General features: G+C 40.1%; 1 protein-coding gene across 1 annotated transcript; it reads right to left on the bottom strand.

The window, feature by feature from the left end:
- Positions 1-3270: 3270 nt before the first annotated feature.
- LOC132038012 (uncharacterized) lies at positions 3271-11254 on the bottom strand. Its single transcript, XM_059428735.1, has 2 exons — positions 11234-11254; positions 3271-3789 (listed from the first exon to the last, which is right to left on the bottom strand). Exons 1-2 carry the CDS (start codon positions 11252-11254, stop codon positions 3271-3273), a joined length of 540 nt encoding a protein of 179 aa, XP_059284718.1.
- Between the last annotated feature and the right edge of the window lie 883 nt (positions 11255-12137).

Here is a 12137-nt window from a genome sequence, read left to right as displayed (position 1 = left end):
TAGAAATAAGAAGAATTTACTTGGCATGATTAATCGTTCTTCATAGTTACTTTCTTATATTTGGAAAAATCATAGAAAGAGATAATCTTTATTTATTGGGAAATAGTAGATATTCATAGAGAGATTAAGTGCATAATGATCCATTAGAAGTCTATCAAGATCAATACTCATGATCATACACTCTATCTAACGGGGACACAACCTTAGTTTCTTTTACCATAAATTACCACCAAAGCAAGTAGTTAGCATTTAGTCACTAAAAACGCAACTTTTACCAAAATCATCGGATTAAGACATTAGACCTAAACATAGCATTCTACGATTTTAGTAACCTTTTCACACCCTATTCCCTGTGGGATTCGACCCCAACCTTGTTGGGTTACTATATTTGACAACGTCCGCGTCATACCATTAATAAGTGTAATTTGAGCATATCAATAACCTGCCTCGGTATCTCAATGTACCAATAAATCTCCTTAAGATCGAGGTACATCTTAGTGGAACCTGGATGAATAGAGTACCTGGAATGGTGAGCTTCTGACATAATCCGCTCCCGAGTCCATCTATATTTGGAACGCATAACCTACCTTGGTATCTTAATGTACAGTCATCTCCCCCTTGTTTAAAAGCCGTCGTCTTACGCTTATGAATCCCTTCTTTCAGCTGCAACAAGTAGGGATCCCTATACTGCTTCTCTTTAACTTCAACGACTAAGGAGGAAAGGGCTCTATTCTGAACAACTACACCGCCATCCTCAGAGTCTAAAAGTCGAACTCCAAGACTGGCTAGACGGTGTACTTCCTTGGTCATGCCTCTCTTGTCTGCATCAACATGAGCTAAACTTCCCATGGAACGCCGACTAAGTGCATCGGCTACTACATTCGCCTTCCCTGGATGATAGAGAATATCCACATCATAGTCCTTAAGCAATTCGAGCCATCTTCTCTGCCTAAGATTCAATTCTCTTTGCTTGAAGATATCTTTGCAGGCTTTTATGGTGCTGTGAAAATATCCACATGCACTCCATATAAGTAGTGACGCCAAATTTTGAGTGCAAAAACCACAGCTGCCAGTTCTAAATCATGAGTCGGATAATTCTTTTCATGAACCTTAAGTTGTCTAAATGCATAGGCCTGACTTTTCCATCTTTGCATTAGAACACATCCGAGGCCAACTCACCGAAGCATCACAATAAACAACGAACCCTTCGGTTCTTACGGTAGCGTTAAAAGCTGGAGAGCGAGAGTCAAGCACTTCTTCAACTCTTAGAAACTTTGCTCACAAGCATCTGACCATTGGAATTTGACTTTCTTCTGAGTCAACTTCATCAACAGACCTGAGATAGAGGAAAATCCCTCAACAAAACGCCTATAATAACCTGCCAGATCCAAGAAACTTCTGATGTCTGACGCTGAGGTGGGTCTGGGCTAGTTCTTAACAACATCAATTTTCTGAAAGTCCACCTTAGCACCTTCACCTGAAATCACATAGCCTAAGAATGCCACTGACTTAATCCAAAACTCACACTTTGAGAATTTTGCAAAAAGCTCACGATCCTTAAGTGTCTGCAACACTATTTTGAGATGCTCTGCATGATCTATCTCACTACGGGAATACACCAATATGTCATTAATAAACACAATGACGAATAAATTGAGATAAGGCATGAAGACTCTGTTCATAAGATCCATGAAAGCTACTGGTGCATTCGTCAATCAAAACGACATGACAAGAAATTCGAAATGACCATAGCGGGTTCTGAAAGCGATTTTCGAAATATCGAGTTCCTTAACCTTCAACTGATGATAGCACCGATCTTAGAATAACACTGAGCACCCTGAAGTTGATCAAATAAGTCTCGATTCTGGGAAGAGGGTAATTATTCTTAACGGTGACCTTATTCAACTGGCTATAGTCTATACACATACGCAAGGACCCATCCTTCTTTCGGACAAACAAGATCGGTGCGCCCCAAGTTGAGACACTTGGCCTTATAAATCTCTTATCAAGAAGATCCTTCAACTGAACTTTCAATTCTTTTAACTCTGCTGGGGCCATCCTATATGGAGGGATAGATATCGGCTTAATGCCGGGAAGTAGATCAATCCTAAAGTCAATTTTCTTATCAGGAGGGACTCTGGGTAGATCATCTCGAAAGACTTCTGGAAACTCACTGGCAACTGGTACTAACTGAAGAGCTGGAGTCTGGGCATCTGCATCCCTGACTCAAACTAAGTGGTAGATATACCCCCTGGAAATCATCCTTCTGGCTCTAAGGTAGGAAATAAATCTACCGGCGGAGTGCTACCGAATTACCACTTCCATTCTATAAGTTCATCGGGAAAATCAAAGGTTACTGTTTGGTTCTACAACCCACTGAGGCATAACAGGACTCTAACCAATCCATACTCATGATTACGTCAAACTCTACCATCTCTAATTCTATTAAGTCTGCTATGGTGCTGCGGTGGTAGATTAACACTGGACAACCCCTGTAGATACGTCTAGCTATAACTGATTCCCCAACGGGTGTGGATACTTCAAAAGGTTCATGCAACTTTTCAGGCTCTATCCCAAATTTCTTGACAATATACGGAGTTACATAAGATAGAGTGGATCCTGGGTCCATAAGAGCAAATACATCGAAGGTGAAAACTGTTAGCATACCTGTGACAACATCTCCACGAGCCTCTGTATCCTGGTGACCTGACAGTGCATAAAGATGGTTCTGACCGCCGCCTGTATTACCGGGCCTTGCTGCCCTGCGCCCCTGCTGGGCTTGGGAATTTCGGGGAGCTGTTGAATTTGTGGATTGAGCTACATTACTGTTACCTTCGATATTCTGTCTTGCTGACGGACAATCCCGCAGAAAATGACCTTGCTGACCACACCCAAAACAGCCATCCATGCCCGAACGGCATACTCTTAATGTCTCTTACCACAAGCGTTGCAAGTAGGGTGTTGAAAACCACGATCGGTCACGCTGGCCTGTGACTGTGAGCTTGCCGTTTCGAAGTTTCGACCTTTCTGGTTAAACTTGGACCTCTGAGATGGAGCACTAGCTGTAGAGGGAGCAGGTCCTGATGACCTATTCTTAAAGAACTGACGGTTGCCACCTCCCTGAGATCCTCCCTGACTGAAATTACCAGCAGACTTAGCCCTCTTGTTGAACTCTCTATCTTTTTGCTTCTGCAGGGCTTCTTCTTCCTTCAACCTTATCTCGTTACCTTGCACAAATGACATTATCTTAGAAATTGTCATCTTGTCATTCTAAGCAGCAGTATTGGCATCCATGTGCAATTCGGGTTTAAGTCCAAGTACAAACCTTTTAACAATGGCCCTCATATTCGGAACCATGTGAGGAGCATGCCAGGATAATGACACAAACTTGAGATAATAGTCCTGAACAGTCATGTCATTCTGCCTTAGATTTTCAAACTCAGTGGCCTTGGCTTCCCTGACCTCAATTGGCATGAAATGCTCAATGAAAGCATCTGCAAATTCATCCCAAGTAGCAGAAGGTGCATCCTCCCCTCGGGACTGTTCCCATGTCTCATACCAAATATGGGCCACATCTTGCAGCTGGAAAGCTCCGAGTTCCGCTGCCTCTGTATCAGTAGCATGCATCACACGAAAAACTTTCTGGAGTCCATCAATGAAATTCTGGGGGTCTTCCTCCTTCTTTGACCCTGTGAACACTGGTGGCTTCATCTGCATAAACTCCTGTGTCCTAGAACTGTTTGACCCACTACTAGCACCTGAGCTAGGGGTCGTTTCCTGTCGCTGGGCCTGATTTGCCAAAATTTGAGTAAGTAGCTGAATAGCTCCTCTAACGTCCGCGTCTGAAGTATTAGGAGGCACAGCTGTAGAATTATCTAGAAGTGGCGGTACAATACGAGCCCAGTATGCTCTTCATTGCTACATTAACGGCAGCCTCGGCTAGTAGCCGTATTTCTCTTGTTGTACTTTCATTTTCGAGCCATTTCGAGATACAAGATTCGCACGAGTTAGAATGATTCCTAAAAATCTTGCTCTAACCGCACTTGAACTAGTAGTATGAAAGAAGTGAAACAAATCCTGAATGTCTTAGTGGTCAACTATTTATATGTGTGGGTCCCTCACACATATAAAAGAGACCCCACTGGACACGTCTTCATAGACTCCCAAAGACACTTGAACCTAGGGCTCTGATACCAAGCTTTGTCACTCCCCGAACTTGGGCCTGGACGTAACACGGCACCCGGTGCCTGATTGCATGTGACCGAGCGAACCAACTGGCTGGCTGAATCAACATGTAATGTCAAAACATAACTGAATGTGGAAACAACTAAACACATGCTGATATACTAAAGGTCTGACTGAAATCATAATGCGAAAATACTTAGACAATCTGAAATATCTGAACGTAGCCAACATGGCTAAACCAAAACAACTGAACAACTGCCAACAAGGCTAACATAATAAATATCTGACTATCTGGAAGTGTCTATGAAGCCTCTAATAAATACAAAAAGGCATTTGTCTAGAAAGCTGTAAGAACTGCATGACTGATATTGCCGCGAAGGAAGCTGGGGCTCACTAAAGTAGTTGATATGAACACTCCTAAGTAGCTGGATCGTCAACCTGTATGTCGTTGCACAGTATCGCGAGATGCGGGCCCCAAGCAATAAAGGGACATCGACATTTGAATTGTCTTGGTATGTAAAGCAACCGAAGCAATAAAATGCGAAATCGGAACTCGAAATAAACGGAAAGCAAGAAGTCAAGTACTCCCCGTTCGGATGAAGAATCACCGTAAAATCAGAATATAATCGTGGCCTAGGGCCCAAATAATGTGCACAAAAACTGTGGCCTCAGGCCCAAGCAATACGTATGCATAAACTGTGGCCTAAGGCCCAAAAATACAGATACAAATGTTCAACATTAACAATTTACAAGATTGAGACTGGCTATAACTGATAGCATGATAACTGTTCCTGATGATAGAACTCATAGAAATAACTGGTTATACACTGACTGAGACTCATGTGATAACAATGCATAAGTCTATAAAGATTACGTGCTGAGTTCATGGTGTTCAAAGTGACAACCATGAACGAATTCTATAAGTGTAACCTGAAGATAACGTTCTATATCATATCATGAAACTAGGGCTAAACTATATTCTCGAGTCAAATTACTGACAAGTATGAAGAATGAGGCGCAGGGAGAATCATGAATATTCCCTAACGTAGATAGTTAGCCTCACATACCTGTAATCGTTGTAATCCAATGAACTAAACTGCTTTTCTGACGTAGAATAACAAACCTCTAGCTTTGAATCACTTGGGAAGGATTTACCTTGGAAATCCTATTTTTTGGTTGAAGAATCATGTTACTAATCATGAATAATTGTTAGAATTACTTAGGAATTGTTAGAGCGATCTTACCTTGACGTGGGAGAATGAGGAGAAGAGGAAAACGGTTGCTTAGGGCTTTAGAACAAAGTTGTAATGTCTAATAGCTAAAATTTCGTGTTCAGTGTTGAATTTATAGCATGGGTCATTTTGTACCCCCCCGGCTTGCCGAGCACGGTCTATAGCTTTCCCCTGCCTCGCTTCGGGCCTCGCTCGGCGAGCTCCCTTATCCATTTTATACTTAGACAATTTTCTTGAACTTTTTTCACTTTTGGACCCCTACCTCGCTGAGCGCGGTCCAAGGTAAGCTCTTGCCTCGCTTTGGGCCTCGCTCGGCGAGCTCCACTGTTAATTTTACATCAAGTCGACAGCATTTAGTAAAATAGGCATAGATCCTAGCACAAAACTCTGTTTGGGCTCCACAATATATCGTTGGAAATCTATTTTAAGGGGCTACAACTTTCATGTTTTACATTTTCTCCAATTCTTAACAGAGTTTCACTAACTCTGGATGGAAGGCAGACCTATAGAAAACTTAGCCAATTCTATCGAATCTGAGCACCCTAGCCATTTCGAGACAATCATAAATCCTTGATCCTAACTCCGATTGGCCTGATCCTTATATGCCTAGAAAGGTATTTCTATGTACTACAACTTTCATTTAGGAACCTTTTCCAAACTCCCAACGAATCAAAGTGTTATGGTTGCCCAAAGTAGGCCCCTCAGCCACTTTCGCAAAACGTTCAAACCTTCAAATTTCCTCTGAAACTCTAACGATACGAGTCTAACCTTTATTTTAAGATACGGGGTGTTACAGGTTATTGCGCAAAGTGAAATTTATGGGTCTTTGTTGTAATAAGCTTTAGTATAAAAGGACCCCTTAGTCTTCATTTACGCCAACCTTGAATATTGATAAAAACTATATGTTTGAGAGATTGTTTAGCTTAGTGTTAATGATAGATTATTTGGTTGACTAAGTGTGATTTCTTAGTTGCTAATTGAATCATTTCCATTGAATTTTTACATAGGATTGCTCATTTGTGGAATCAATTAGAGTCTTCCTTTGAAATTCAAATAGCTTAGGTTCATTGCTTGAATTCCAATTAGGAGGGTTTGGGTTTAATATACCCAAGTTTGCCGATAGAGTTCATTATCGATTGGGTCTAATTTCTATCCTCTAATCCTTTCATCCCTAATTCTCTTTATTTTCAATTTTCGCTTTGTTTTTGTTTTTAATTTCTAGAGTTTCCAACTAGGATCTTATCATTTGGTATCAGAGCAAGGTAGAGGAATTGTTCCATCAATTCTTCATCCTTGATCTAAAAAAAAAAAAAAAGATTCAAAAATTCCAAAAAAAATTGAAAATCCAAAAATTTGTTGTTGTTTGTTGATTTTGATGTTAGATATGAGTTTGTTGATGTGGAAAACCCTTGAATACGAAGTTTGAAGTTGTTTGGAAGAGTTTTGAGGTTTTCACCATTGTCTTCAAAGCTTGAAAGTTCAAAAGTGGGTTTGTTGATTGAGGGTTTAATTGGCCTTAATTAGTATTGGGCTTTGTTCGACTGCTCATTAGGAGTCTAGATCTGCAATTTGGAGGAAACACCAGTTGGTTTGGAGTTAATTTGAAAATTAGGTGTTCATAGTGAAGAAGAAGAAGAAGAAGAAGAAGAAGAAGAAGAAGAAGAAGAAGAAGAAGAAGAAGAAGAAGAAGAAGAAGAAGACCCAAAAAGAAGTTTTGATCCAAAGTTTTTCCAAGAACAAGTGAAAAGGTGTTATGCCAGCCCAAAAAAGGAAAATACTACGTTTGGAGGGGCCCCACATCATCAAAAATCGAAATAATCAGCACAAAGTTTGAGAAAATCATCACAAGGACTCGTACCCTGCGTGTGCGTCGCACGTCCAAAGCGCGGGCTGGTTCACGCGCTCCACGTGCGTGAGTGATTTTGCTGCATCATATTCAGGCCAATGACGCACATCTATTGTCACGACCCAAACCAGAGGGCCGCGACTGACACCCAAGACCCTACTCGGCTGAGTGTCATACTACCATTCCATCCATGAGTCACAACTTTTTGTGAACCTTTAATCTACGAAATGGCGCTTCCGTCAGGTAAAAAAAAACTTTTCAACAAAACTCTTTCGTCAAATCAGGGACTTCTCCCTTATCGTTAATTCAAAGAAACCTTTAATCATAATAAAAACTTTAAAAATAAAGCATAAAAACACAGCGACCTATATAGTCGTTGTACAACTGTCGACATCCCGATGCACTATCCACAGGACACTATCTGCAAAAGTCTCTAACATACATGAGATGCCATACATAAGTACTCTGACTTGGCAACACTCCGAATGAGATGGAGCTCACCAATCCAGCTGATAGCCTGGGAACATCCTATAGCCAATGTCTTCTACTCATCTGTATACACCTGCCTGGCATGAAACGTAGCGCCCCGAAAGGGACTTCGATACGAATAATGTACCGAGTATGTAAGTTAACTAAAATAATATATCTCGACTCGGATGATAAAAAAGAGTAACGGACTCAATCTGTACTCGTAACCAACTCTGATAAACATGTATGCATATGAACTTTTCATACAGCATGAGTATATATATATATATATATATAATAGTATAATAGTCCCTTCGGGCATCATAATCATCGTATACCAACTGATCAGGTGGTTTGCGTATATAATGCTTTAGCCCTTTTCCCTTCCCCATGAAATGATGTCGTGCATGTATGTAAATATGCAAATGCATGAAAATCTTTGGAAACCATCAAAAGACTCCTTTCGAAGCAACTTTTAGTTCAAAACGAGAACTTCTTCCCTTTTCTTAAAAATGGGAACTTCTTCCCTTTTTTCTCAAAAATGGGAACTTCTTCCCCTTTTCATTTGTCTCCGTCGAGACTCAAAAATCAAATGTAAAATGCATAGGAAAGAGAAAATCTTATAAACATCCCCTTCGGGAATTAGACAACATAATGAAATCGTACAACTTATGGATGCCCCTTCGGGACTTAAGAGGTCAAGGATACGAATATCCCTACACTGTCTAGGAATAGAGTCATTGGAGTTCGTTTATTTGCTGGGTTCGTTCAGATAATAAGGATCTTCATCACTACCATAATCATCACCACTATCATGTCTCATCTTGAATGATCCATAACATAAGCTGAGGCCATATGTTATATAGCTCGCTCAGACATAAGCTGAGGCCATATGTTATATAGCATGCTCAGACATAAGCTGAGGCCATATGTTATATAGCACGCTCAGTCACGTCATGAAATCATCTAGAACCTTAGGCTTGGAAATCTCTAGGATTGGAGTCATCATAAGAATCTTTAGAAATTATAGACTTCTGGCATTTCTAGGAGTAAAATATTATGGATGTCATGTATGGAATCAAAACATAGGAATCATACCTTTGAAAGAAAGGGACGAGCCTTAACATACTTGAAAGCCCGCTTCTCAACTTTCCAACCTACCTCCTGTCTTGAAATCTACATATAAAACCATTCATGCTCATACACTTGTCTTAAGCCTTCAATTTAAATCCATTTAGAATGCGGGGGTCGGGCAAAGATTCCTTTGATTATATGCCTAGCCCGAAATCACAATTCAGCAACCAATCAACAACAACAACAATACCAACATCAATAGCACTATTGTCCATACCAATATATTCCATAAACATCTCGCACGATGTTTTGTCTAATTTCTCAACCCATAAATTCATTATACGATTATTTAATAACCTTATCTCCGTAAATAAATTTAAATCAATCTCAATAAAGGAAGATTCACACCTTATCTCTGCTAGAACCACAATATCTTCACTTTCCAACTTGCCTTCAAACCAAGACTCGCTGCAATACGATTTTATAATCGCAACTATACGCTGTCTGGACCAGAATTCGGGAATTAAACTTGATTTGGTCTAAGATTTGGTGTTGGAGGTTTGGGGGAAATTTCCAGAGGTTTGGAGGGGTTTTTGGTATGTTTGGATGAAGAAATAGGGGTTAAGCCCCCTTAAATAAAGTTCCAGAATCTGCCTGCACCGTCTCAAAAATCGTTCGTATAACTCGATCGTATAATATTATGCGGGCCGTAACTTTGGCCTTATATCTCGGATTTGCAATCTCTTAGTTTCATTGGAAAGAGGACTCTCTGTACTTGAATTTACATAGGTTATGCATTCCGTAACTCTTCATATGCTAAGAGATATACCTCCCTCAAGTTGGACCAAAAATCCTGTCCAAAATTCTGCCAAGTTTTCCCAAAGTTTTGACAAACTTATTTTCTTCAATTCGCTTGATCCCGGAACCTTTAGATACTTGCTTAACAATTGTTAAAAATCTTCCTTAACCCTATAAAGGTTCCATGGCCTCTCCGACTTATGCTAGTTTACCCCACAACCAATGCAAATATTTGCGAGGTGTAACATCATATATATGTACGGTCCGTATCCTTGGTCGTATAACATTATACGACCAACATGTTGGTCGTATAAAATTATATAGTCCGTATAGTTGGTCGTATAGTACCACCTCCAAAACTGCCTTCTCTGGAAATTTTTAAAATCCTTTAATACGGTCCATATCTTAAAATACGGACCAATCTCACTTATACGACCCTTATACCATATTTTCCAAAAACAACTTTTGACAAACCTTCCCAATTCGATTCACTTATTCCCCATCCTTTCATAACTCACCAAACATGAATTTAAGCACTTATAAACACAAGCTAAACATGTCCAACCTCATATATCCTTGAAACAAATCTCAGTGTCCAAAACTAAGACACCAATGTACTACGAATCTTGATGCACAAAACAACAAGGTGTAACAATTCATCCAGCCTTATATCACACAAAATAACAAGAAAACAGTCCATAAAACTCAACAATCCCAAATAGCATCTCTATAAGCTAGTTTATGCTTCCTTCAATCATCCACATTAACCAACGCCAAAATAACCTTAAGCACGAGAAATAAGATGATGGAATTACCTTGTATAACAACCACAAGTCGAAATACTTGTTCCACTTAGCTCACAACCACCCTCAACATAGCATCAACACCATAGAAGCTTGATTCCTTACCTAAGCTTACCTATGGTGTTAATCTCGGATGAAAACTCTTAGTTTCACCTTTAAAACTCCAAGAACTGTTAGAGAGGGTTTAGGAGAGTATAGAGACGAAGTTTGGATTGAAAAACTATCAAAAATGACCCCTAAATCACTTTTAAAACATAACAAGGTCGGCCACCGCCTAGAAGTACGGCCAGATGTACGGCTCGCACGTCACATGTACAGTCCGTACATTTGGACTGTACCAAGCATACGCCAAAATCAACATTCTGGATAGGAGATACGGCAGTACCTTAAAGAAGTACGGTCCGTACATCAATGTACAGTCCGTACATCAATGTACAGTCCGTACATCTTGTCCCATTTTTCAGTTTTCGACGAAACGTATTCTCTTCGACTCGTTCGATCCTAAGTCATTAAGATACATGCTTAATGCTTGTTTAAAACTTTCTTTAACCTTATAGGGGTTCCATAGCCTCTCCGGGTTACGTTAGTTTACTTACGAGGTGTAACATCCTTCCCCCTTAGAAACATTCGTCCTCGAATGTAATGTGTATAGTGACGGAATTGATCCTTAGAGAATCCTAGGGAGATTTCGATAGAGTTTTCCCTGGAATTACGATTATGCAAATCCCGACCATAAGCAGAAAGTTTACAAGGCTATATAACGTAATTTATCAAATCATTTTATTTCATACAATGACGAACATAAGTACACTGCTAAGAAAGCTCACCTTAGGTGTAGGAAGTTCCATTTTAGATTATACCATGTTTCCTCCTTTATCATCATCTAATAGAGATCATTACATCAGTAACATTTCAAACATATCAAAGGGAAGACATACTCCTATCATAATCATATAAAACTTTTGGTCTGGAAAAGATGCGGATACTTAGACTTTATTGCTTTCACTGCCTCCCATGTGACTTCATCAATGTTCTTATTGCACCATAGAACTTTCACGGAGGCCACTTCTTTTGTCCTTAACTTGCAGACTTGCCGATCCAGTATAGCAACTCGAATCTCCTCATATGATAAATCTTTTGTCACCTGCACATCATCTATTGGTACTACCCGTGGAGGGTCTCCAATGCACTTTCTCAGCATAGAAATATGGAAGACTGGGTGAACAGATTCTAACTCCGGAGTTAACTCTAATTCATAAGCTACCTGGCCTACTCGTCGAATGATTCGACAGGGTCCGATGTATCTTGGGCTGAGCTTACCCTTCTTCCTAAATATCATCACGCCCGTAAAATTTTCACGAACACCCAATCATCGACTTGGAATTCTAGGTTTCGTCGTCGTGCATCTGCATATGACTTTTGATGACTCTAAGCAGCCAACAATTGATCCTTAATAACCTTGACTTTCTCTATTGCTTGGTGCACCAAATCAGGTCTGAATAGCTCTGACTCCCTAACCTCGAACCACCCTATGGGAGATCTACATTTCCTCTCATACAAGGCCTCATAAGGAGCCATCTTGATACTGGCATGGTAGCTATGGTTAGATGAAAACTCGATAAGCAGTAAATGATCATCCCAACTTCCTTTAAAGTCTAGTAAACAAGCCCGTAGCATATCTTCGAGCGTCTAAATAGCACGGTCTACTTACCCATCCATTTGTGGATAAAA

This window comes from Lycium ferocissimum, chromosome 11 (genome assembly GCF_029784015.1).
Source record: "Lycium ferocissimum isolate CSIRO_LF1 chromosome 11, AGI_CSIRO_Lferr_CH_V1, whole genome shotgun sequence".
In the NCBI taxonomy this organism is placed as follows: Eukaryota; Viridiplantae; Streptophyta; class Magnoliopsida; order Solanales; family Solanaceae; genus Lycium; species Lycium ferocissimum.
This window is presented reverse-complemented; position numbering and strand designations above follow the sequence as displayed.

Bases quoted from the DNA above. Each gene is read 5' to 3' on its own strand.
- LOC132038012 (XM_059428735.1), bottom strand. From the start codon at position 11,254: ATGGAACTTCCTACACCTAAG. The intron at 3,790-11,233 runs GTGAGCTTTCTT...TTGGCAAATCAG, and splicing joins TGGAACTTCCTACACCTAAG to GCCCAGCGACAGGAAACGAC.